The sequence below is a fragment of the Mesoplodon densirostris genome, chromosome 4 (assembly GCF_025265405.1).
Source record: "Mesoplodon densirostris isolate mMesDen1 chromosome 4, mMesDen1 primary haplotype, whole genome shotgun sequence".
Taxonomy (NCBI): Eukaryota; Metazoa; Chordata; class Mammalia; order Artiodactyla; family Ziphiidae; genus Mesoplodon; species Mesoplodon densirostris.
The window spans coordinates 68,658,193-68,682,750 of record NC_082664.1 but is presented as its reverse complement, the minus strand read 5'-3'; the positions used below and the strand labels follow the sequence as shown (position 1 = coordinate 68,682,750).

At 37.0% G+C, this 24,558-nt stretch overlaps 1 protein-coding gene across 6 annotated transcripts in view; it reads left to right on the top strand.

The window, feature by feature from the left end:
- The window catches only part of NUBPL (NUBP iron-sulfur cluster assembly factor, mitochondrial), a 346,077-nt gene that overhangs the window by 196,195 nt on the left and 125,324 nt on the right, over positions 1-24,558 (top strand). For all 6 annotated transcript variants that reach the window (XM_060096336.1, XM_060096333.1, XM_060096335.1 and 3 more), the window contains 2 exons: positions 1,084-1,123; positions 1,210-1,300. In XM_060096336.1, coding sequence (XP_059952319.1) covers positions 1,084-1,123; positions 1,210-1,300 — 131 coding nt within the window. The remainder of the gene's footprint in view (positions 1-1,083; positions 1,124-1,209; positions 1,301-24,558) is intronic.

The window sequence follows — 24,558 nt, the reverse complement described above, 5'->3', positions numbered from 1 at the left end:
TCTGTAAGAACTATTATCAGCATTTTGATAGGGATTGCATTGAATCTGTAGGTGGCTTTGGGTAGTATTGACATCTTAATATTAAGTCTTCCAGTTAATGAACATGCATATGTTTTCATTTGTTTATGTCTTCTTTAATTTCTTTCAGCAATGTTTTGTAGTTTTCATTTTGCAAGTCTTTTACCTCCTTGATTAAGTAAATTCCAAAGTATTTATTCTTTTTGATGTTGTTATAAATGGGATTTTCATAATTTCCTTTTCAGATTGTTCATTGTTAGTGTATAGAAATGAAGTATTTTGACTTTGTATCCTCTACTTTACCAGATTTATTTATTAGCTCCAGTAGTTTTTTATGGAACCTTCAGGGTTTTATTTATAAGATCATAACATCCGTGAGAAGAGAAAACTTTACTTCTCCCTTTCCAATTTGGATGCTGTTTATTTCTTTTTCTTGCCTCATTGCTCTGGCTATAACTTTCAGTATTATGTTGAATAAAAGTGGCAAAAGTGGGCATCCTTATCTTGTTCCTGATCCTAGAGGAAAAATGTTCAGTCTTTTACTATTGAGTATGATGCTTGTTGTGGGTTTTTCACATTTGGCTTTTATTATGTTGAGATACGAAATAGAGTTTGTTACTTTTTTTGGATTCTTATATATTTTTCCAAAATTTCAAGTAAAGAAAAGAAATAACTGTGTGTGTGTGTTTGCAAATATACCTTGTATACACATACTAGATAAGCATATGTTTATAATTTATTTATCAATATATATGAATAAACCTGGTGGACAAAATTACTTACTGAGGTTATTTTTTTAGAACATTTGAAAATAGTAGATGAAGTGTTTCTTAATAAAACTATATCCCATCTATTTTTAGATGTTGCATCCATTGGGTGTATTAGTTGTATGCTTGGTATAATGTTTAAACTGTTGCAAATTGAGGTGAATTAGTTGGAAGTGAAAGACTAGCAATATGAGTAGCTTATTTATATTTTTAATTTGACACTCTTTGATAAGAAAACAGGCAATATGTTTATGTATAATGACTTACTCTTCTAAAAGATGTTTTTTTCTTATTTCAGGTAACTTAATGCGGCCTCTTTTGAATTATGGTATTGCTTGGTAAGCATATCTTTTTTACTTTATGTTACTTTTCAGAATAATATTAACTTATATAAATTAGTTGTATTTTTGGTTTCCCATTGCAGTATGTCCATGGGCTTCCTGATTGAAGAGACTGCACCCATTGTTTGGAGAGGCCTTATGGTAATGTCAGCCATTGAGAAACTGTTGAGGCAGGTAAGAAAATTGCATTAAGCATCATTTTATTATCGGCACACTGTGGTTAATATTTTCTGATTGGAGAGCCGTTAAAATTTGCAGTCAGGTTTGAGATGTTTTGCAAAACAACCCAGTCAATATACTGAATTTATAATGAGGTGTGTGGTGCCAAGACCAACTTTCACTGTCACATGATTGAATCTTTCCCGTTGCTTATTAGTACTAAAATCTAATGTCTTATTTTATATTATTCTGTTTTTCTGTTCAGACTCTTGAGTCTACATCAGGGCAAGGAAATTTATTTTATAAGTAATCTGCCTTCTTTAGATTTATGGTTAATTTCATTGTGGCCAATACTGAGTTATAAGGGCAGTGTAGAAATTCCTTAGATGTAGAAAAAATTCTATAAACCACAGTGCTTATGATTAAGATTGCTTCAGAACAAAATGAAATTTTATTTTACTCCAAGTACATATGGCTACATATTTATTTACATAGTATCTGTCCAATCAACTTGAATTTGTCCTTAAGGAAAAGAACAGTTGACTGGATAATCTAAAAATATCAGATGAGCTCTATGTTATTTATAGGAATAAATTTTATTTTTTCTTAGTAACTGTGAATTTATAGTTAATTATGTTCTAGGTAAATATTATAAGTACTTTGGATTTTCTCCACTGACTTATAACAATTACGCCTTATTTATTCATGTTTTACTCTGGGTCAGGCACCATGCCATAGGCTGGCAGTTCTAATAATAGATATTCCTATATTCATTTCCAGTTGTGAAAGTAAGTAGATATAATATGCCTTGAACTCTGAAACTCTTCTTTTTTCATTGTAACGTCTTGTCTTTTTTCTGCTGCTTGAGTTCTGATAAATGTGCTCTTTGATCTCAGAATCCTCCTATTTTCTCAGCACATTTAAGTCTCTTGGCTGCATTTCTTCCTCTTTCACACTCAGATCCCATAGTTGGTTATTTCAGTTATACTCCTGATCCCATCCATTCCAGTTCCTTTGTGATCTTGACCTTTATTTCTGTGGATTAAGCTAGGATTTTTTTGTTTTTTTCTTTAAGGAAATTCTAAAACAATCTTTATTCAGTTTATAATTAAAGTTAGAGTCAATGGAGATTTGGAAACACCAGAAAGAGAATTTTGATTTTAATATTGTCAACTGAAAAAATTATGCAACCTGTAAGTTGAGAATTATGTTTTATTTGGCAGACAAAACTGAGGACTTCATCCCAGGATGCAGTCTCTCAGGTAACTCTAAGGGACTGCTTCGAAGAGGTATGGGAGGGGCCAGGGTATATAAGAGTTTTTGCAGCAAAGACAGGTAGTCAGAACATCAAAAGATTACTCTTAATTTAAGAAAATCATATATCTCAAATTAAGGAATTTAGCGCTTATCTATGTATGGGAGGATGCAAGAGTTTGGGCCTGTTGAAATCCTTCCTTTGATATCTGGGGCCCTCGGTTATCTGGGGCCAGTATCCTGTGCTTTCTCATCCTGAGTTTCCTCAGGGTGCACCATCAGGGGTGGCTGCAGCAGCTGACTGCTAGATGGGGGGCATCCTGTTTCTATCCTGAGTTCCCTCAGGGCTAACTGTCAGGGAGGAGGTAATGTGATGGCTTGATGGCTGCAACATCCTTGTTTACTGATATGGCAGGCAACATTTTCTCATTGACAATATTAATTTCCCCCGTCCTATGTTAGTGTTAGAATTCTCAACAGGAAATGATTCAGAATTCCTCCTAAGTCTTTATGGATGGCCACAAGAAGATGGAAGTACTTCCACTTTCCACAGTGATCAGACACTTAGAGATCCAAGTCAGTGAGAAGAGACACAGAAGTCCAGGCCAAGGGTTGGTGTTCCTAGCTCAGAGATATAGAATCCCCATAGCCCGTGCCCAGCAAGGGGTGAGCAAGTTCTCTCTTTTCTGTCCTTTTTAAATCTCAGGGATCCTTTTAAATCTCAGATTCCAACAGGTGACAAAAGCATCTGCAAATGAGCCCCTGAGCCTGGAAGAGAGAGAGCAAGTGTGTACCTGCCGTCAGGAGAGGGGCAAAGGGAGTTTCCCACAGAATGAGATTAAACCTGACAGTTCGAATAATTAGGCTACAGAAAGACTGCACCTGAAGCTCACACTTAGATTTAGTACCTGCTTTTATAAACAAAGAAAACTTTTTGAGACCAGAGGTGAGAAGATCAAAAGTCTGAAGGAACCAGAAGTATATTATTTTTTTATTTTGTGGGGTGTTGGGGAAGGGAAGAGGAGGCAGGATGCCAATTCTGTATTCTCAATGTCCCACCATAACCCAGCCTTTTGTATCTACTGCTGATTACTGTTGGAGAATGTAGAATACTTGTGTTAATTCCTGGCATCATACATTTTTGATTTCTGAGTTTAACCAGGCTCTCAACACTTCAGTCGTCTGATTTAATTCATTATTTTTCTCAACATTTATTAAATGCTCAGCTTAAAAAATATTTAGGGGGCTTCCCTGGTGGCACAGTGGTTGAGAGTCCACCTGCCGATGCAGGGGACACGGGTTTGTGCCCCAGTCCGGGAAGATCCCACATGCCGCAGAGTGGCTGGGCCCATGAGCCATGGCCACTGAGCCTGCGCGTCTGGAGCCTGTGCTCTGCAATGGGAGAGGCCCCAACAGTGAGAGGCCCGCGTACCACAAAAAAAAAAAAAAAAAATTTTAGGGAATTTGGTAGTTTGGCAGAGGACCTACTGGAGATGTGGCAGTTTGACTCGCTGGCACATAAATCATATAAAAGTCACAGTTTATTCTGAAAAATGCTGAAGATACATTTTTAGCAAACATACTACAAAATATCAGAATGAATATCAGGGGCGAGAAAATGAATCCATTACTTTTTTTTTTTTTTTTTTTTTTTCGGTATGTGGGCCTCTCACTGTTGCGGCCTCCCCCGTTGGGGAGCACAGGCTCCGGACACGCAGGCTCAACGGCCATGGCTCACGGGCCCAGCCGCTCCGCGGCATGTGGGATTTTCCCGGACCGGGGCACGAACCCGTGTCCCCTGCATCGGCAGGCGCCACCAGGGAAGCCCCATTACTTATTTTATTGGGATACTTAGAGGATACCTAGAGTATCCTCTAGGATATTAGGATATTGGACTGCATGTTTGCCATACAGTCTTTTGTAAAGCTGCTTCTGTCATCTGCACATTTTAATAAGAGCTGAAAGCTGATATTTTCGGATCATACCGTGACCAGTGCTAATCATCTGAGCTATTAATTAAGGAGTGTTTTGTTTTTGTTTTGCTTTAGAAAGCAGACCAGCATTTGGTAAATTTAACATCCTTTGTTGAAAATATAGTAGCTGGATAGATGCTCTATATAGCAGTGGATTGTGGAGGGTACCTGGTTCATTGGCTGATTAAAAAGATTGAATATAACACATATGTAGAAGAAGGTACAGATCATAAGTGTCCAGATAGATGGATTATCCCAAAGTGAAAACATCTTTATACTCATCATTCAGGACAAGATAAATAGAATACCAATGTTCCAGAAGCTCTTCTCCTGTCCCTTCCCAGTTACTATTTTGTGGGGAGATGATAAATACTTGTGATAGCTCTGCCATCTTGAACTGGAATCTTTTTTAAAGTTTTTTTCCCTCTTTCAATTTACTGAGTTAAACTTATAATAGGATTCACAGATCTTATATGTGGAGTTCAGTGATTTTTGATAAACATATATGACTGTGTAACCATACCCCAATCAAGATAGAGGACATTTCTATTCCCCTAGAAAGTTTCCTTGGGTTCTCTTGTAGTCAGTCCCACACCCATAGGCCATGATTGTTGTGATTTCTATCACCAAAATGAGTTTTACATGTTCCTATACTTCATATAAAGGGAACCTTATAGTATATAGCCTTTTCTATCTGGTTTCTTTTTCTTAGTCTAATGCTTTTGAAGTCATCCTTGTTGCATAGACATTTAGGTAGTCTCCAGTTTTTGGCCATTATGAATAATGCTGCTATAAATACTTGTACAAGTGTTCATAAGAGTTCCAGTTGTTCACATCTTTGTCAATGTTTGGTGTGGTCATTCTGTTCACTTGTGGGTATAAAATGATATCTTCTGATGGTTTTAATTTGTGCTTCCCTGATGGTCAGTGATGTTAAGCCCCTGTTCATGTGCATGTTAGATATTGCTGTATCTTCTTTCATGAAGTGTATGTTCAAGTCTTTCACTCTTTTTTTTTTTTTGGCTCATTTTTCTTCTTGTAATTGAGTTACAAGAGTTTTAATATATTCTGGTTATGAGTCCATTGTCAGATACATGTATTGGGAATATTTCTCCCAGTCTGTGGCTTGCCTTGTGATGAGCTGAAGTTTTAAATTTTCGTGAAATCCAATTTATCCCCCCCCCCCAATTTTTTTTTTCTTAATGCTTAGTGCTTTTTCTGCCCTCTCTAAGAAATCTTTGCCTTTGTCTACCCCAAGGTTGCAAAGATATTCTTGTGTATATTTTTACCTTTAAAATTTACAGGTCTGGCTTGTATAACTGGAATTAATTTTTTTGTATGAAGTGAGATAATAATGATCAAGGTTTATATTTTTTCATATTGTGTCATAATAGGAAATATATTTATTCTTTGTCCTTGGGTCTTGGCACAAAGCTCCTAAAACCCTTGGATTTTCCTGAGTGATAGGATTGTCCTTTGTCATTCATAAGGAGCCTCTTTTTGAGCACACCTGTTAGTTCATGCTAGTGAGGTGACTTGGGGTAGGACCCCTAGATAGCCTCAGGATGGGACTGGTCACCAGCAAGGCCGAGTATTTAGAGGGTTAGAACTTTCAGCCTCTCCTCCTGACCTCTGGGAAGGGGAAGTGGGGTGGGCTGCAGATTAAACTCTATGAAAATTCTTGAACAACAAGATTTGATGAGCTTCTGGGTTGTAAAACAGACACACATGCTGGGTGGGTTGTGTACTCTAGTTCCATGGGGACAGAAGCTCCTGTGCTCAGGGCCCTTCTGAACCTTGTATTTACCTCTTCATCTGGCCGTTCATCTGTATCCTTTATAATACCCTTTATAATAAACTGGTAAATGTAAGTAAACATTTCTCTGAGTTCTGTGAGCTGCTCTAGTGAAATACAGGCAACCTCAGATATTGTGGGTTTGGTTCCAGACCACTGCAGTGAAGGGGATATCACAATAAAGCAGTTGCATAAACTTTTTTGTTTCCAAGTGCACATGAGAGTTACGTTTCCATTATACTTTAGTCTATTAAGTGTGCAATAGCATTATGTCTAAAAAGAAAAAAAGTGCATACCTTAATTAAAATATACTTTATTGCTAAAAAGTGTTAACCATCAGCTGAGCCTTCAGCAAGTCATAATCTTTTTGCAATAGTAACATGAAAGATCAGTGATCACAGATCACAATAACAAATATGATAATAATGAAAAAGTTTGAAATATTGCAAGGATTACCAAAATGTGACACAGAGACACAGAGTGAGTAAATGCTCACTTGGAAAAATGGTCCTGATAGACTTGCTTGATGCAGGGTTGCCACAAACTTTCAATTTGTAAAAGATGCAATATCTGTGAAGTGTGATACAATGAGGTACGCTTTTAATTGAACCTGAGGAGGGGGTCATGCGAACCTCACATTTATAGCCAGTCAGCCCAGAAGCACATGTAATAGCCTGAACTTCTGATTGGCATCTGAATTGGGTGCAGTCTTTTGGGACTAAGCCCTTAACCTATGGGATCTGATGCTCTCTCCAGGTAGATACTGTCAGAATTGACTTAATTGCTTGGCGGTGTTGGAAAACACACATTATAATAGTTTATCTAATTGTTCTAGCACTTTGTTTAAAAGACTTCCCTTTCCCTATTGAATTGAATTGATACATTAGACAAAAATCAATTAAGCATATGTGTATGGGTCTATCTCTGGACACTGTGTTGTGTTCCATGAATAGTTTAATCCTTAGAGTAGAACCATACTGTCTTGATGATTGAAGCTGTATAGAAGGGTTAATATCAGAAAGTGAGAGTCCTCCAACTTTGTTCTTTCTTAAGATTGTTTTGACTATTCTAGGTTCTTTTACATTTCTGTATAAATTTTATATTCAACTTACCAATTTGTGTAGAAAAGCATGTTGGTATTTTCATTAGGATAGTATCGAACTATCAGTATAGACCAGTTTTGGGTGAATCGAGATCCTGACAACATTGAGTCTTCTAACCCTGAGCATGGTATGTTTCTACATTTATTTAGATTTTCTTTAATTTCTTGGAGTAATATTATATAGTTTTCAGTGTATAGGTCTTGTAATTCATTTGTTAGATTTATCTTAAGTGTTTTAGTTTTCTTTGATGATATTGTAAATGGAATTTTTTTGTGTGTTTAGTTTCAAATTGTTTACAGTTAGCACATAGTACATATACTATTGATTTTTGTATATTAAACTTGTATTCATAATTTTTCCAAATTTGTTTTTAAGTAGTTATTTAGTAGCTTTCTAGGTACCTTGTATGCACATGATTATATTGTCTGCAAGTAAAACAGCTTCATTTCTTTCTTTCCAATCTATTCTTTTCATTTCATTTTCTTGTCTTCTTATTGAACTGGCTAGTACTACCAGTACAGTGTTGAACAGAAAAGATGAAAGCAGACATGCTGGTCTTCATCCAGATTTTTTTTTCTTATTTAATGATATTTATTCTCTTTACCAAGCTGTACAATAAAAGGGAAATGTCATATCTAGTGACATTAACATTAAATATTTCTTCATTAAGAAAGATGATAGCTATTGGTTCAAGTTCGTGGAGTAGAAGGATGTGCTCTTACTCCCTCTTGTGAGAACACCAGAATCACAACTAACTGCTGAACAATCATCAACAGGAAAACACTGGAACTCACCAAAAAAGATACCCCACATCCAAAGACAAAGGAGAAGCCACAATGAGATGGTAGGAGGGGTGCAATCACAATAAAATCAAATCCCATAACTGCTGGTGGGTGACTCACAAACTGGAGAACACTTATTCCACAGAAATCCACCAACTGGAGTGAAGGTTCTGAGCCCCACGTCAGGCTTCCGAACCTGGGGGTCTGGCAACAGGGGGAGGACTTCCTGGAGAATCAGACTTCAAAGGCTGGTGGGATTTGATTGCAGGACTTTGACAGGACTGGGGGAAACAGAGACTGCACTCTTGGAGGGCACACACAAAGTAGTGTGGGCATCGGTACCCAGGGAAAGGAGCAGTGACCCCACAGAGACTGAACCAGACCTACCTGCTAGTGTTGGAGGGTCTCCTGCAGAGGCGGGAGGTGGCTCTGTCTCACCGTGAGGACAAGGACACTGGCAGCAGAAGTTCTGGGCAGTACTCCTTGGTGTGAGCCCTCCCAGAGTCTGCTGTTAGCCCCACCAAAGAGCCTGGGTAGGCTCCGGTTTGGGGTGGCCTCAGGCCAAACAACCAACAGGGAGGGGACCCAGCCCCACCCATCAGCAGACAAGTGGATTAAAGTTTTACTGAACTCTGCCCACCTGAGCAACAGCCAGATCAACCCACCACCAGTCCCTCCCATCAGGAAACTTGCAGAAGCCTCTTAGACAGCCTCGTCCACAGGAGCAGACAGCAGAAGCAAGAAGAACTACAGTCCTGCAGCCTGTGGAACAAAAAGCACATTCACAGAAAGATAGACAAGATGAAAAGGCAGAGGGCTGTGTACCAGATAAAGGAACAAGATAAAACCCCAGAAAAACAACTAAATGAAGTGCAGATAGGCAACCTTCCAGAAAAAGAATTCAGAATAATGATAGTGAAGGTGATCCAGGACCTCGGAAAAAGAATCGAGGCAAAGATCAAGAAGATGCAAGAAGTGTTTAACAAAGATCTAGAAGAATTAAAGAACAAACAAACAGAGATGAACAATACAGTAACTGAATTGAGAAGTACACTAGAAGGAATCAATAGCAGAATAACTGAGGCAAAAGAACGGATAAGTGACCTGGAAGACAGAATGGTGGAATTCACTGCTGTGGAACAGAATAAAGAAAAAAGAATGAAAAGAAATGAAGACAGCCTAACAGACCTCTGGGACAACATTAAAGGCAATAACATTCGCAATATGGGGGTCCCAGAAGGAGAAGAGAGAGAGAAAGAACCTGAGAAAATATTTGAAGAGATTATAGTCGAAAAGTTCCCTAACATGGGAAAGGAAATAGCCACCCAAATCCAGGAAGCGCGTAGAGTCCCATACAGGACAAACCCAAGTAGAAGCATGCTGAGACACATAGTAATCAAACTGGAAAAAATTAAAGACAAAGAAAAATTATTGAAAGCAGCAAGGGAAAAATGACAAATAACATACAAGGGAACTCCCATAAGATTAACAGCTGATTTCTCAGCAGAAACTCTACAAGCCAGAAGGGAGTGGCATGATATACTTAAAGTGATGAAAGGGAAGAACCTACAACCAAGATTACTTTACAACCAACCTACAACCTACAACCAAGATTATCTCATTCAGATTCGATGGAGAAATCAAAAGCTTTACAGACAAGCAAAAGCTAAGAGAATTCAGCACCACCAAACCAGCTCTACAACAAATGATAAAGGAACTTCTCTAAATGGGAAACACAAGAGAAGGACCTACAAAAACCCAAAACAATTAAGAAAATGGTAATAGGAACATACATATCAATAATTACCTTAAACGTGAATGGATTAAAGACTCCAACCAAAAGACACAGGTTTGCTGAAAGGATACAAAACAAGACCCATATATATGGTGTCTACAAGAGACCCACTTCAGACCTAAGGACACATACAGACTGAAAGTGAGGGGATGGAAAAAGATATTCAATGCAAATGGAAATCAAAAGAAAGCTGGAGTAGCAATACTCATAGCAGATAAAATAGACTTTAAAACAAAGTATGTTACAAGAGACAAGAACACTACATAATGATCAAGGGATCAATCCAAGAAGAAGATATAACAATTATAAATATATATGCACCCAACATAGGAGCACCTCAATACATAAGGCAACTGCTAACAGCTATAAAAGAGGAAATTGACAGTAACACAATAATACTGGGGGACTTTAACACCTCAGCTATACCAATGGACAGATCATCCAAACAGAAAATTACTAAGGAAACAGAAGCGTTAAATGACACAATAGACCAGATAGATTTAATTGATATTTATAGGACATTCCATCCGAAAACAGCAGATTACACTTTCTTCTCAAGTGCATAAGGAACCTTCTCCAGAATAGATCACATCTTGGTTCACAAATCAAGCCTCAGTAAATTTAAGAAAACTGAAATCATATCAAGCATCTTTTCTGACCACAGTGCTATGAGATTAGAATTCAGTTACAGGGAAAAAAACGTAAAAAACACAAACCCATGGAGGCTAAACAATACTTTACTAAATAACCGAGTGATCACTGAAGAAATCAAAAAGGAAATTAAAACATGCCTAGAGACAAATGACAATGAAAACACGACGATCCAAACCCTATGGGATTCGGCAAAAGCAGTTCTAAGAGGGAAATGTATAGATATACAAGCCTACCTCAAGAAAGAAGAAAAATCTCAAATAAACAATCTAACCTTACACCTAAAGGAACTAGAGAAAGAAGACCAAACAAAACCCAAAGTTAGCAGAAGAAAGGAAATCATAAAAATCAGAGCAGAAATAAATGAAATAGAAACAAAGAAAATAATAGCAAAGACCAATAAAACTAAAAGCTGGTTCTTTGAGAAGATAAACAAAATTGATAAACCATTAAGCAGACTCATCAAGTAAAAGAGGGAGAGGACTCAAATCAATAATATTAGAAATGAAAAAGGAGAAGTTACAATGGACACCGCAGATATACAAAGCATCCTAAGAGACTATGACAAGCAACTCTATGCCAATAAAATGGACAACTGGGAAGAAATGGACAAATTCTTAGAAAGGTATAACCTTCCAAGACTGAACCAGGAAGAAATAGAAAATATGAACAGACCAATCACAAGTAATGAAATTGAAACTGTGATTAAAAATCTTCCAACAAACAAAAGTCCAGGACCAGATGGCTTCACAGGTGAATTCTATCAAACATTTAGAGAAAAGCTAACACCCATTCTTCTCAAACTCTTCCAAAAAATTGCAGAGGAAAGAACACTCCCAAACTCATTCTATGAGGCCAACATTACCCTGATACCAAAACCAGACAAAGATACTACAAAAAAGAAAATTACAGACCAATATCACTGATGAATATAGATGCAAAAATCCTCAACAAAATACTAGCAAACAGAATCCAACAACACATTGAAAGGATCATACACCATGATCGAGTGGGATTTATCCCAGGGATGCAAGGATTCCTCAATATATGCAAATCAATCAATGTGATACACCATATTAACAAATTGAAAAAGGAAAACCATATGATGACTTCAATAGATGCAGAAAAAGCTTCTGACAAAATTCAACACCCATTTATGATAAAAACACTCCAGAAAGTGGGCAGAGAGGGAACCTACCTGAGCACAGTAAAGTCCATATATGACAAACCCACAGCAAACATCATTCTCAATGGTGAAAAACTGAAAGCATTTCCTCTAAGATCAGGAAAAAGACCAGGATGTCCACTCTTACCACTATTATTCAACATAGTTTTGGAAGTCCTAGCCATGGCAATCAGAGAAGAACAAGAAATAAAAGGAATACAAATTGGAAAAGAAGAAATACAACTGTCACTGTTTGCAGATGACATAATTCTATACATAGAGAATCCTAAAGATGCTACCAGAAACTACTAGAGCTAATCAATGAATTTGGTGAAGTAGCAGAATAGAAGGTTAATGCACAGAAATCTCTTGCATTCCTATACACTAATGATGAAAAATCTGAAAGAGAAGTTAAGAAAACACTCCCATTTACCATTGCAACAAAAAGAATAAAATACCTTGGAATAAACCTACCTAGGGATCAAAAGACCTGTATTCAGAAAACTATAAGACACTGTTGAGAGAAATTAAAGATGATACCAACAGATGGTGAGATATACCATGTTCTTGGATTGGAAGAATCAATATTGTGAAAATGACTATACTACCCAAAGCAATCTACAGATTCAATGCAATCCCTATCAAATTACCAATGCCATATTTTATGGAACTAGAACAAAAAATCGTAAAATTTGTATGGAGACACAAAAGACCCCGAATAGGCAAAGCAGTCTGAGGGAAAAAACCGGAGCTGGAGGAATTAGACTCCCTGACTTCAGACTATACTAGAAAGCTACAGTAATCAAGACAATATGGTTCTGATACAAAAACAGAAATCTAGATCAATTGAACAGGATAGAAAGCCCAAAGATAAACTCACGCACCTATGGTCAACTAATCTATGACAAAGGAGAGAAGGATATACAATGGAGATAAGACAGTCTCTTCAATAAGTGGTGCTGGGAAAACTGGACAGCCACATGTAAAAGAATGAAATTAGAACACTCCCTAACACCATACAGAGCAATAAACTCAAAATGGATTAGAGACCTAAATGGAAGACCAGACAGTGTAAAACTCTTAGAGGAAAACATAGGAAGAACACTCTGACATAAATCACATCAAGATCTTTTTTGATCCACCTCCTAGAGTAATGGAAATAAAAACAAAAATAAACAAATGGAACCTAATGAAACTTAAAGCGTTTTGCACAGCAAAGGAAAGCATAAAGAAGACGAAAATGGGAGAAATGGGAGAAAATATTTGCAAACGAATCAATGGACAAAGGATTAATCTCCAAAATATATAAACAGCTCATGCAGCTCAATATAAAAAAAACCAACCCAATCCAAAAATGGGCAGAAGACCTAAATAGACATTTCTCCAAAGAAGACATACAGATGGCCAAGAAGCACATGAATAGCTGCTCAACATCACTAATTGTTAGAAAAACGCAAATCAAAACTACAATGAGGTATTGTCTCACACCAGTTAGAATGGGCATCATCAGAAAATCTACAAACAACAAATGCTGGAGAGGGTTTGGAGAAAAAGGAACCCTCTTGCACTGTTGGTGGGAATGCAAATTGATACAGCCACTATGGAGAACAGTATGGAGGGTCCTTAAAAAACTAAAAATAGAATTACCATATGAGCTCGGCATTCCCAGTACTGTGCATATACCCAGAAAAGCCATAATTCAAAAAGACACAGGCATCCCAGTGTTCATTGCAGCACTAGTTACAATAGCCAGGTCATGGGAGCAACCTAAATGCCCATCGACAGACGAATGGATAAAGAAGTAGTGGTACATATATACAATGGAATATTACTCAGCCATAGAAAGGAATGAAATTGGGTCATTTGTAGCGATGGGGATGGATGTAGAGACTGTCATACAGAGTGAAGTAAGTCAGAAAGAGAAAAAAAGATATCGTATATTAACGCATATTTTGGAACCTAAAAGAATGGTATAGATGAACCGGTTTTCAGGGCAGAAAGTGGGAGACAGATGTAGAGAACAAGCGTATGGACAGCAAGTGGGGAAAGCGGCAGGGGGTGGGGATGGTGGTTGGATGAATTGGGAGATTGGGATTGACATGTATACACTGGTGTGTATAAAGTGGATGAGTAATAAGAACTGCTGTATAAAAAAATAAATAAAATGAAACTCAAAAATTCAAAAAAGAAAAAAAAAGAAAGATGATAACTGTAGGTTTTTATTGATGCCCTCTATCAGGTTGAAGAAATTCCTTTCTGTTGCTTTGTTTGCTGAGGAGCTTTTATCCTGAATGGGTGTTGAACTTCTTCAAATGCTTCTTTTTTTCCATTTATTGAAATGATCATGTGGTTTTTCTCCTTTATTCTATTAATGTGGTAATTTATAATACATTGATTGATTTTCTGATCTTAGACCAAACTTGCATTCCTGAGATAAATTCTCCTTGGTCATGATATTTTAATTACAATAAATAATAGTATACTTACTTTTAATATGTTGCTGGATTCAATTTGCCAGTATTTTATTAAGGAGTTTTAGATCAATATTTATGAAGAATATTGGTTTCTAAGTTTTTTTTCCGGTAATGTCTTTTTCAGGTGTTTTATGAGAACTATCTTGGCCTCATAATATGTGTTTGGAAGTACTTCTCTCCTCTTCTATTTTGTGAAAGATTATTAGCTTTGGTTTAAAGTTTGTATTTGGTGGAGTTTACCAAAGAAGCCTAGAGCTGGAGTAGTGCTTCCCCCCCTCCCCACTGCCCTGCCCTCAGCCACTGTGGGTGGGGAGAAAGTTTCTGAGGACTAATTCTATTCAGAGCTTTCATTTCATCTTGTTTCAGTTTTGTTGAGTTTTACAAGAATTTGTTCATTTCACCTGATTTGTAGAATATATACATGAACTTTGTTCATAGTATTGCCTTATTACCTTTTCAGATAGGATATAGGATGTAGCAGTGTTCCCTCTGAATTCCTAATGTTAGCAATTTGTTTTTTCTGTCTTTTATTCCTCATTTTTCTTGCTAGGGATTTTTCAATTTTGTTAATTTTTTCAAAGGATCAACTTCTGGCCCTTTAAAATTTCACTATTTTATGTTTTTCTTATTTCATCGTTTTCTGGTCATACTGTTACTATTTATTTCAGGGTTTTTTTAAAATCAATTTATTTATTTTATTTTTGGCTGCATTGGGTCTTCGTTCCTGCGTGCAGGCTCTCTCTTTCTCTAGTTGCGGTGAGCGGGGGCTACTCTTCATTGCGGTGTGTGGGCTTCTCATTGCAGTGACTTATCTTGTTGTAGAGCAGCAGCTCTAGGCACATGGGCTTTAGTAGTTGTGGAATGCAGGCTCAGTAGCTGTGGCTCGTGGGCTGTACAGCGCAGGCTCAGTAGTTGTGGCACACGGGCTGAGTTGCTCCGTGGCATGTGGGATCTTCCCAAACCAGGGCTTGAACCTGTGTCCCCTGCCTTGACAGGTGGACTCTTAACCACTGTGCCACCAGGGAAGCCCTATTTCAGGTTTTATTTGCTCTTCTTTTTCTATCTTCTGAAGGTAGAAACTTAGGTAATTGATGATAAACATTTCTTGTTTTTTTTTTTTTTTTTTTCCTTTTTGCAGTATGCGGGCCTCTCACTGTTGTGGCCTCCCCCGTCGCGGAGCACAGGCTCCGGACGCGCAGGCTCCGGACGCGCAGGCTCAGCGGCCATGGCTCACGGGCCCAGCCGCTCCGCGGCATATGGGATCCTCCCAGACCGGGGCACGAACCCGTATCCCCTGCATCGGCAGGCGGACTCTCAACCACTTGCGCCACCAGGGAGGCCCCATATTTCTTGTTTTTTAATGTATGTAGTTATGGCTATAGATTTATCTCTAGTCATTGCTTAGAATCCTGCAAATTCTGATGTTATGTTTTCATTGTCAAACAATTCAAAATAATTTCTAATTTCCTTTTCTTTTACCTGTGGATACTTGTAGTGTGTTGCTTAATTTCTAAACAGTAGGGAATCTTCTTAATAACTTAATGGCATTGATTTCTAGTGTAATTTTGTTTTGGTTAGAGAATTTACTCTGTAAGATATCAGTCTTAAAATTTTTTGAGACTTATTTTATGGACCAGCATGTGATCTGTCTTTGTGATTGTTCCATTGTGCTTTTAGAAAGAATGTGTATTTTGTAGTTTTTGTGGTTAATGTTCAATGAATATCATTTAGGTCAGGTTGACAATGTTATTCAAATCTTTCATATCATTACTGATTTTTTTGTTTTGTCTAGTTATTCTATCAATTAGTGGGAGAGGAGTGTTAAAATCTCCAGCTGTGATTGTGAATTTGTTCATTTCTGTATTTTGTTTTTTGCTTCATATATTTTGAAGCTCTAATCACCTGTTTAGAATTGTTATGTCTTCCTGGTCAATTGACCTTTTTATTTTTATGAAGTGTTCCTCTTTATCTCTGGTAAACACTCATCTTGAAGTCTACTTTATTTGATACTAATGTAGCCACATTAGTTTTCTTGTGCATACCCCATTTCCAGAGAATATCTTTTTTATCTTTTTACTTTTAATCTTCTATTTCATTATACTTAAGGTGGATCTTTGTAGACAACATTTAGTTGTGTCTTGCTGTTTTATACAGTCTGAAGTCTAATTAATAATTTTTGCCTTTTAATTTGGATTGTTTAATCCATTTACACTTACTATAATTATTTATATGGTTGGGTTTAAGTCTGCCATTTTACTTTTTTTTCTCATTTGTTCCATCTATTTTTTTCTTCCTCTGCTTTTCTTTTACTGTATTCTTTTGGATTAATGAAATATTTCTTGAATTCCGTTTACATTCTTTCATTGGCTTTTAAACTAAACCTCTTCCTATTAGTATTCAGTGGCTATTTTAGAGATAATAATATGCTTTCTTTTCACAGTCTTCTTAAGGTTTATATTGTTAATCACATGATTAATTACTTTCTAACAGTATTGTTCCATTTATTGGGTTGGCCAGAATGTTCATTCGGGTTTTTCTGTAAGATGTTATGGAAAAACCCAAACGAACTTTCTGGCCAACCAAATACCACCTCCCATTCTGTGTGTATTGTTGTGATGTATTTTAAATACATATACTTTATTAAATCTCACAATACAGTGTTATAAATTTATTTAAATAGTCATCTCTTAAAGAAATTAGGAAAACAGTCTTTCATATTTACCCACAACTTTGTTTTTTCTGTGCTTTTCATTTCCTTAAATCTGAGTTTCATCCATTTTCCTTACCTTGACGAAGTTGTTTTAGTCTTTTTTTGTGGTGTGGGTCTCCTGATGAAGAGTATTTTTAACTTTTATTTGTTGGAAATTTATTTATTTTCCCTTCATCTTTTCAGTGCATGTAGAATTCTGTGTTGGCATTTTTTTCCTTCAATCTTTTAAAGGTGCTGTTCCATTGTCTTCTGCTTTTCATTATTTCCAATAAGAAATCTGCCATCATTTCTGAATTGTGCCCCTGTGGGTAATATGTCTTTTTTCTCTGGCAGCTTTCATGAATTCCTTTATATCTGTGTTCTTTTTATCTGCCTACCCCTTATATGTTGATGTTCTCCACAAGTTATGTTCATAGCTCAGTAGCTAAGGGCATGGACTATGGAGCCATATCTGCCTGAGTCCAGTCGCTACTGCACACCTAATAGCTGCATGTCCTTGGGCAAAAACCTCTCTGGGCTTTAGTTCCTTACGTATATAATGGGGTGAATGGTAACTACTACACTGTGAAGGTTAAATGAGTTAATATGTGTAATATGCTTAGACAGCATAGTAAGTGTCACATAAATGTGCCCTGTTATTATTGTATTTTATCAGTCTTAATAAAAGTTAGATTTTTTCCATATGTTAACATTTCTCAAATCAGGATGCATCTTGCAAGTGATGGCTTCTTAGAATTCCTTTATCAGTGGCTTGAATTCTGGTTCTTTCAGAGATGCTTTGTGTTGTGCCTCCATTCACCTGGGACATTTTCAAACTGAGGCAACTTAAAATAGAATTCTCTGTTAGAGGTTTTTGGGACCACTCAGGTGGTAAGAATTCAGATTGGAAAGCTCCATGTGTACCAATTTCTGATTTATCGTCTTTAGGTGATGTTTTTCTGCCTTCTGCCAGGGCCTGGAGAGATGCACATTTCATTGAAATTTATTTCTAACTTGAGGATTTATATTTTATTTACCTTTAGTTTAAGAGAGTTTAGTCTTTTGGGGTCCCTACTTTATGTAGGCTTCTTCTATTAGACTCCTTCTCATCTTAGGTGTTTTTCCTCTTTTCTTGCTACATAAAATAATGATACATCTTATAATAGGCAGGGTATTAGATTTGTTGATATTAGGTATCATTATTATTGTCTTCATCACCACCATCCTCCCTGAGACATCTCTTCTACTTTCATGACTTGAATTATATTAATTATAGTAATGAGTTGAAGACTTCTCTTTGGTTAATATTCGTAGTTTGGGGTGGTGATTTTGTGAGGAAAAGGAGTTAGTAAAGAGGAAAAGAAGTAGTTCAAGTAGGAAAAGGACTAAGGATACTAATGTCATAAAGATAAAGTGTTTGCAGCCATGGTTTTCCAATATATCTGCATATTAGAATCATTTGGGAATCTTCTAAAATTTTCAAATTTCAGGTCATACTCCAGACAGATTAAATCATGAACTCTTGGTGTGTAAGCCAGGCATCAGCATTTTTGGAGCTTTCCAACTGATTCCAGTGTGTGGACAAGTTTGGGAACCATTGGTTTGTAGAGTTTTAAGAATGATAGGTCAGTGAGAATGAGGATTGAAAAGGGCAAGGAATAGTAAATGCTAGGTAGGCATTTGTGATCCTTTAGTAGAACAGTGAATGAAAAAAGTCAGATTATAGGGGTTTAAGAATGGATTTATAGCATGACCTTTGGAGGTGGAGGTGTATTCTGCTCATTATATAAAATAGGCCATTCAGGGGAGTGGGGAAAAGGAATGGAAAATAGGATAGAAGCTTAAGGAGGAATGGTATCAAATGAAAACCCTTTTCATTTGTTTTCCAAATGGGACAGCCATACCTTTTCCAAGGTATAGGATACAGTGAAGAAGGAGGAGATTATTGAAAGAGGAATATTATGAAAGAGGCAAAAGGGAATGGAGTTAAAATGGGGTTATGAATTATTTTTGGAAAGTAAGTCTCTAGTTCCAAGTTTGGTGAGTAGAATGGAAAGAAGAATAGATGAGGGAACCCCATTATTCCTAACATAAAAAGAGGTTAACCAAAATTGTTTTTTCCTTGATCTTCTCAGTGGAAGGAAAAAGATAGTGAGTTTACTCAATAGAGCAAATTTGGTTCACAAATTTCAGTATTCATAAAAATTATCTGGAGAGCTAGTTGAAAATTCAAATTTGTAGGCTTTCTGTTGCACTCCCCCACTTGAATATTTTCCTTCAGTAGGTCCGAGGGAGGGCCAAGGAGTTTGCATTTTTAATAGATTATCCCAGGTGAGTCTAAATTATGCTGGTGGTTCTGAAATCAAGCTTAGGCATACTATGGGCCAGAGGCAGTGCTTTTTAACAGGTTTCAGAGCAATAAAAAAAAGATGAAGAGATAAACGATCCCTGTGTAATAGCAAAGGCCCACTGGATGCTAAATATTATGATATTTTAGATTTGCTGGATTTTTGTGACTCTTTAGCAGCTCTCTGAAGGCTAAAAGCTGCCATGGGCAAATCTGTTGTTGGATCCAGGAATGGCATGGCAGAAAGGCCAAAGGAGAAAAACATCCAGGGCATTAATGAAGGAAACATTGAATTCAAGGCCTGGTTTCCTGGAAGACAGGTAGTCAGGAGGGATCAGGAGGCTATGTAAAATTGGAGGCATCACATAATTGGAAATCATCTGTTGTGGGGAAGAAGTGATTCAGTAGCTTGGGAGGAACAGTTGTAAAAAGTAACAGATAAATTGATTTTGTTTAGGGAAGGAGGGACATTAGACAAGTTGGACGTTTCTTTCCTTCTTTCTTTTCTTTCCTTCCTTCCTCCCTCCCTTCCTCCCCCTCCCCCCCACCACTTTCCTTCCTTCTGACTTTGGAAATGTGGTATTGTTGAGGAAAGGCAGGTTTCTATTAAAGTGAGAAAAAGGTCAAGGATCAAATTATCTCATGGTGGGGTGGTAATAGAGTTGCTAGATAAAATGCAGGATGTACTTAGTTAAATTTGAATATCAGATATACAGCAAATAATTTTTCAGTATGGATATGTCCCAAATATTGTTTGGGACATACTCACACTAAAAAAGTATTCATTGTGTATCTGGTATTCAAACTTAACTGAGTTAGTGTCCTCTACTTTTTTTTCTCTTAATTTTTCAAAAAAATTTTATTGGAGTATACTTGATTTAAAATGTCATGTTAGGGACTTCCCTGGTGGTGCAGTGGTTAAGACTCCACCTGACAGTGCAGGGGACACAGGTTCGATCCCTGGTCTGGGAAGATCCCACATGCTGCAGAGCAACTAAGCCCGTGCACCACAACTACTGAGCCTGTGCACCTAGAGCCCGTGCTCCGCAGCAAGAGAAGCCATCACAATGAGAAGCCCGCGCACCGCAGGGAAGAGTAGCCCCTGCTCACCACAACTGGAGGGAGCCGCCCAAAGCAGCAAAGAGCCAATGCAGCCAAAAAAAAAAATGTTGTGTTAGTTTCTGCTGTACAGGAAAGTGAATCAGTTATATATATACATATATCTACTCTTTTTTAGATTCTTTCCCATATAGGTCATTACAGAGTATTGAGAAGAGTTTGCTGTGCTATACAGTAGGTCCTTAGTAATTAGCCATTATATATATAGTAGTGTGTATGTGTCAACCCCAATCTCCCAATTTATTCTTCCTCCCCGCTCCCCCATCCCCACTACCTTTCTCCCCTGGTAACCGTAAGTTTGTTTTTCACATCTGTGACTCTCTTTCTGTTTTGTAAACAAGTTCACTTGTACCATCTTTTAGATTCCATATATAAGTGATATTGTATGACATTTGTCCTTCTCTGTCTCACCCACCTCAGTCAATATGAGAATCTCTAGGTCCACCCATGTTGCTGCAGATGGCCTTATTTTGTTCTACTTTTATTTGCTGTATCTGGCAACTTTAGTGGAAATGATGTTTCATAAGACAGGTAAGAGTCAGGCTGGGAGAAGGTAGTCACGGTGGTGGAGTGGAACTGAATTGTTTAAGAATAAAAGTATGAAGTAGTATCAAGGGAACATTATTTAGCTGAGAGTGGCAGGTATGAATAATTGAAATGGGGTGAGCATCAGAGTGGGAGATGGGGCAAAGAATTATATTAGGATAGGGGAGCTCTGCCAGGAGCATTCTTCGTAATTTTGTGAAGGAAGATAGTCTGTCAACTTCTTTTACCGATGTCTGCAGCTTCTTCTGAAGGATAACTTATTTTTCTGGATACAGAAGCAGTTGTATAGAGAGTCTCATGGTTTCAGTTGCCAATGTCCAGTAATTTATCTGCATAATATCACCGCACCTCCTTCCAACCTCATCTGCTAAAAGGAAGGGAAGAGACTGATGAATAAATACGTTGATGTTCATGAACACTTTGTAATACACTGCAAAAAAGCATTCCAGCCCATAAAAATAGAAGTTAAACTTTATGATCAATTAGGAAAGCTAGGCAGATAAATGTTAGAATGTCATTTTGAGTACTAGATTGATCAGTATATTTTTCTCCTGATTTTGGAAACAATTTCCTTTTATTTTCTATTTTGACTTTAAATAATTAAAGGCATAAACATCTAGTACATTTCACTCAATAAATAACTAATAGTTTAAAATTTTTCTGTTATTTGTTAAGATTCCTGAGTAATATTTTTTGCCTTTAAGTTGTGCTCGACATAAATATAATTAATTTTATTCAAATGAGGAAGTGTTAGAATCTTTGACTTTAAAAATGCGGGATATTGGAAAAATAATTTTAGTTACTAGAAGAAGAGTATGGAAAGGAAAACTTCAAAGGCTAGTCTGGTGTCAGCACCTGCTGTGGTCACAGTGTAAACCCTGGAGGCCAGGGATTTTGGCAGCAGTTTCAGTGCTTTTAGTTCATTCTCCAGTATCCCCAAATGTGAAGCAGATGCCAGTTTCTTCTCTAGGGCTCTGATAATGGCATATAATGAGTTGGTTGTTTCCTAGCAACTAAAGAAGCAGTTTCACTTTAGCTGATCCTGCAATAGGAATGAGACATTTTCCCTTGATAGTTGGTATTAGTGATTTCCCTGACAATGGAATTTCTGAATAAGGAATGTTCTCAGTCTTTGGTTTCCTAAAGAATTTTGCTTTTGAGTGTGGGCTAAGCTCTGCTTAATCTTGTATAAAATGAAAAAAATTTCTTGAGCCCCCTAAGTACCTCTCATGGGAAGAGCCAAAGGAGTTTGATACATCATTTCTCAAATGGCAAGTGATTATATAAGAAGCTATAATGGGTGTATTTTTCCCAGTGTTTAACAGTATAATTAACAGCCAAATTCTTTTCTGTATTTAATGTTGGAGGCAACAGAGGTTTATTATGCACTGGCCAATGTGCTGTAGAAATATATAAGAAATTTTTATTACCAGTGCCATTTCAATATAAAGTCAATATAACAAAAACATATTTTCTAATCTATAACCCACTTGATTTCAAACAGTATTCTATACACAAAATTATTATTACACCAATTATTATAATAGTTCGCTTTAAAGTAAACTGTTGAACAATTTAATGTTTAACTTTAAATAATTACTAATTAGTTGTAAGGCATCTGTACTTAATTGGAGCATATCTAAATCCTTCTTATTTGGCAGTGGTAATAGACCAGAGGTCTTCTGATTCTTAAGATATATGGAGGCATGAGAAAATGACTTTAAATGACCTTTTTCTAGTCATTCATAGTTTAAACAGTTTCTAAGGAAATTATGTTTTCTTCTTTTGACATTAATACCTAATATAAATTACCTCCCTCATTCAGATTTATTGTATGATATATTAAATTTCAGAAGTTCCCAGACACTTACTTAGACAAAGAGATAAAATATTAAGTGATGTTCTTAAGATAATTAAGTTAGCCATATCTAAATATACCAAAGAAATTTATTGCCTTGCATGGAAAAGGTTTTTAGACCATGCATTAACTGTAGATGAAGTTATTGAATGTTTTTCTTGTCACTTTTGGGCATCTGACCTTATTCATTTCTCTCTATGATTTTCGCATCACCAGGTACTTAGCAGTCTCATATTTAAAAAGACTTTATTAGGCCTCCATGAAGCATTAAAGAATAAAGAACACTCATAAATTCAGTTGGACAGGATAGTAGTCTTTCAGGCACCTAAGACAAAATTTTTTCCTTAAAAACTCTTTAAACATGAGGCAGAGTTTCTATATAATATCTCAGTTACTGCTCTTAGATTTCTTCGGGACCTTAATCTGAGGCGACAGAGTCAAGCATGTTAAGCCTAGTTTTGAATTCTTTCCCTTTTAAAAGTATAGATTAGGGGCCTCCCTGGTGGCGCAGTGGTTAAGAGTCCGCCTGCCGATGCAGGGGATACGGGTTCGTGCCCCGGTCTGGGAGGATCCCATATGCCGCGGAGCGGCTGGGCCCGTGAGCCATGGCCGCTGGGCCTGCGCATCTGGAGCCTGTGCTCCGCGACGGGAGAGGCCACAGCAGTGAGAGGCCCGCATACCGCAAAAAAGAAAAGAAAAAAAAAAAAAAAAAGTATAGATTAGTCAACAAGGAAATAGAGGTATAATATAACTAAAGCCTAGTTCTTTGAAATACTTTTCTGAGGCAGTACTATCTAGTAAATTAGCTCAATTTGATTAACCTAACAGGGATTTCTTTTGATCACTGCATTTATTCACTCATTATTTATTGAGTTGGCATCAGATAATTATTGTTATACTTTTAAAATGTCATTGGACTTTTTTGTCATTTTCAGCAGCAGATATTTAAGTGGCTACTTACTATGTTTGGGCCATTGGTTAGATGCTGAGGACCAAGGATATGTAAGATGTAGTTCCAGCTTTCAAAATGTCAAAGCTTTTAGTTACAGTCCTACTTTTGACTTGTGGTCATAAGCAAGATGTTTAGAATGTTAGACATTTTGATGATTTTCAGATATTGTTTTATAGCATTTTGTTTAAGGCAATCAAAGTTGGAACTTAGAGGAGAAAGCTGAGCGTTACATAGCGTTGACCATTCAAGTTGGTGATATTGTTACAAGAGACCAGATTTCACAGATTCATTTAGGCTCCATGTCACAGAAGGAACCCTGCAGTCACATTGAAAGGGAGTAAGTTCTCAGGAGTTAGAAATGGCTTATGAATATAAATTGCTGGTTATTTCCTCCTACTTAAAATGCCCTTCGTTTTCTGCCAGTTGTCAGAGATGAGTTACATGAGTTCCTCCAGCTCACTGTGATGATTGAGTTCTTATATATGCAGCTTTGAATATTGTAATTTATTTTTACATGTTGTTATTGTAGATATCTAAGACAGAAAGCTATTACAGTTTTCTAGACGGGCACCAACTTCCCTAATCCCCCACCCCAAGCCATTTATGCCAAATTTCTCAAGTGTTAGAGTAGATCTAACGTGTCATTACTTCACCAACTTACTTGTGTGTGCTGGTTCTTCTTAACACAGGTGTAGAGACACTTTTCACCTGATAAAACTACTTAATGACCAGAAGGTTTAACTGGGTAATTTTATCAAGAAAACCACAGA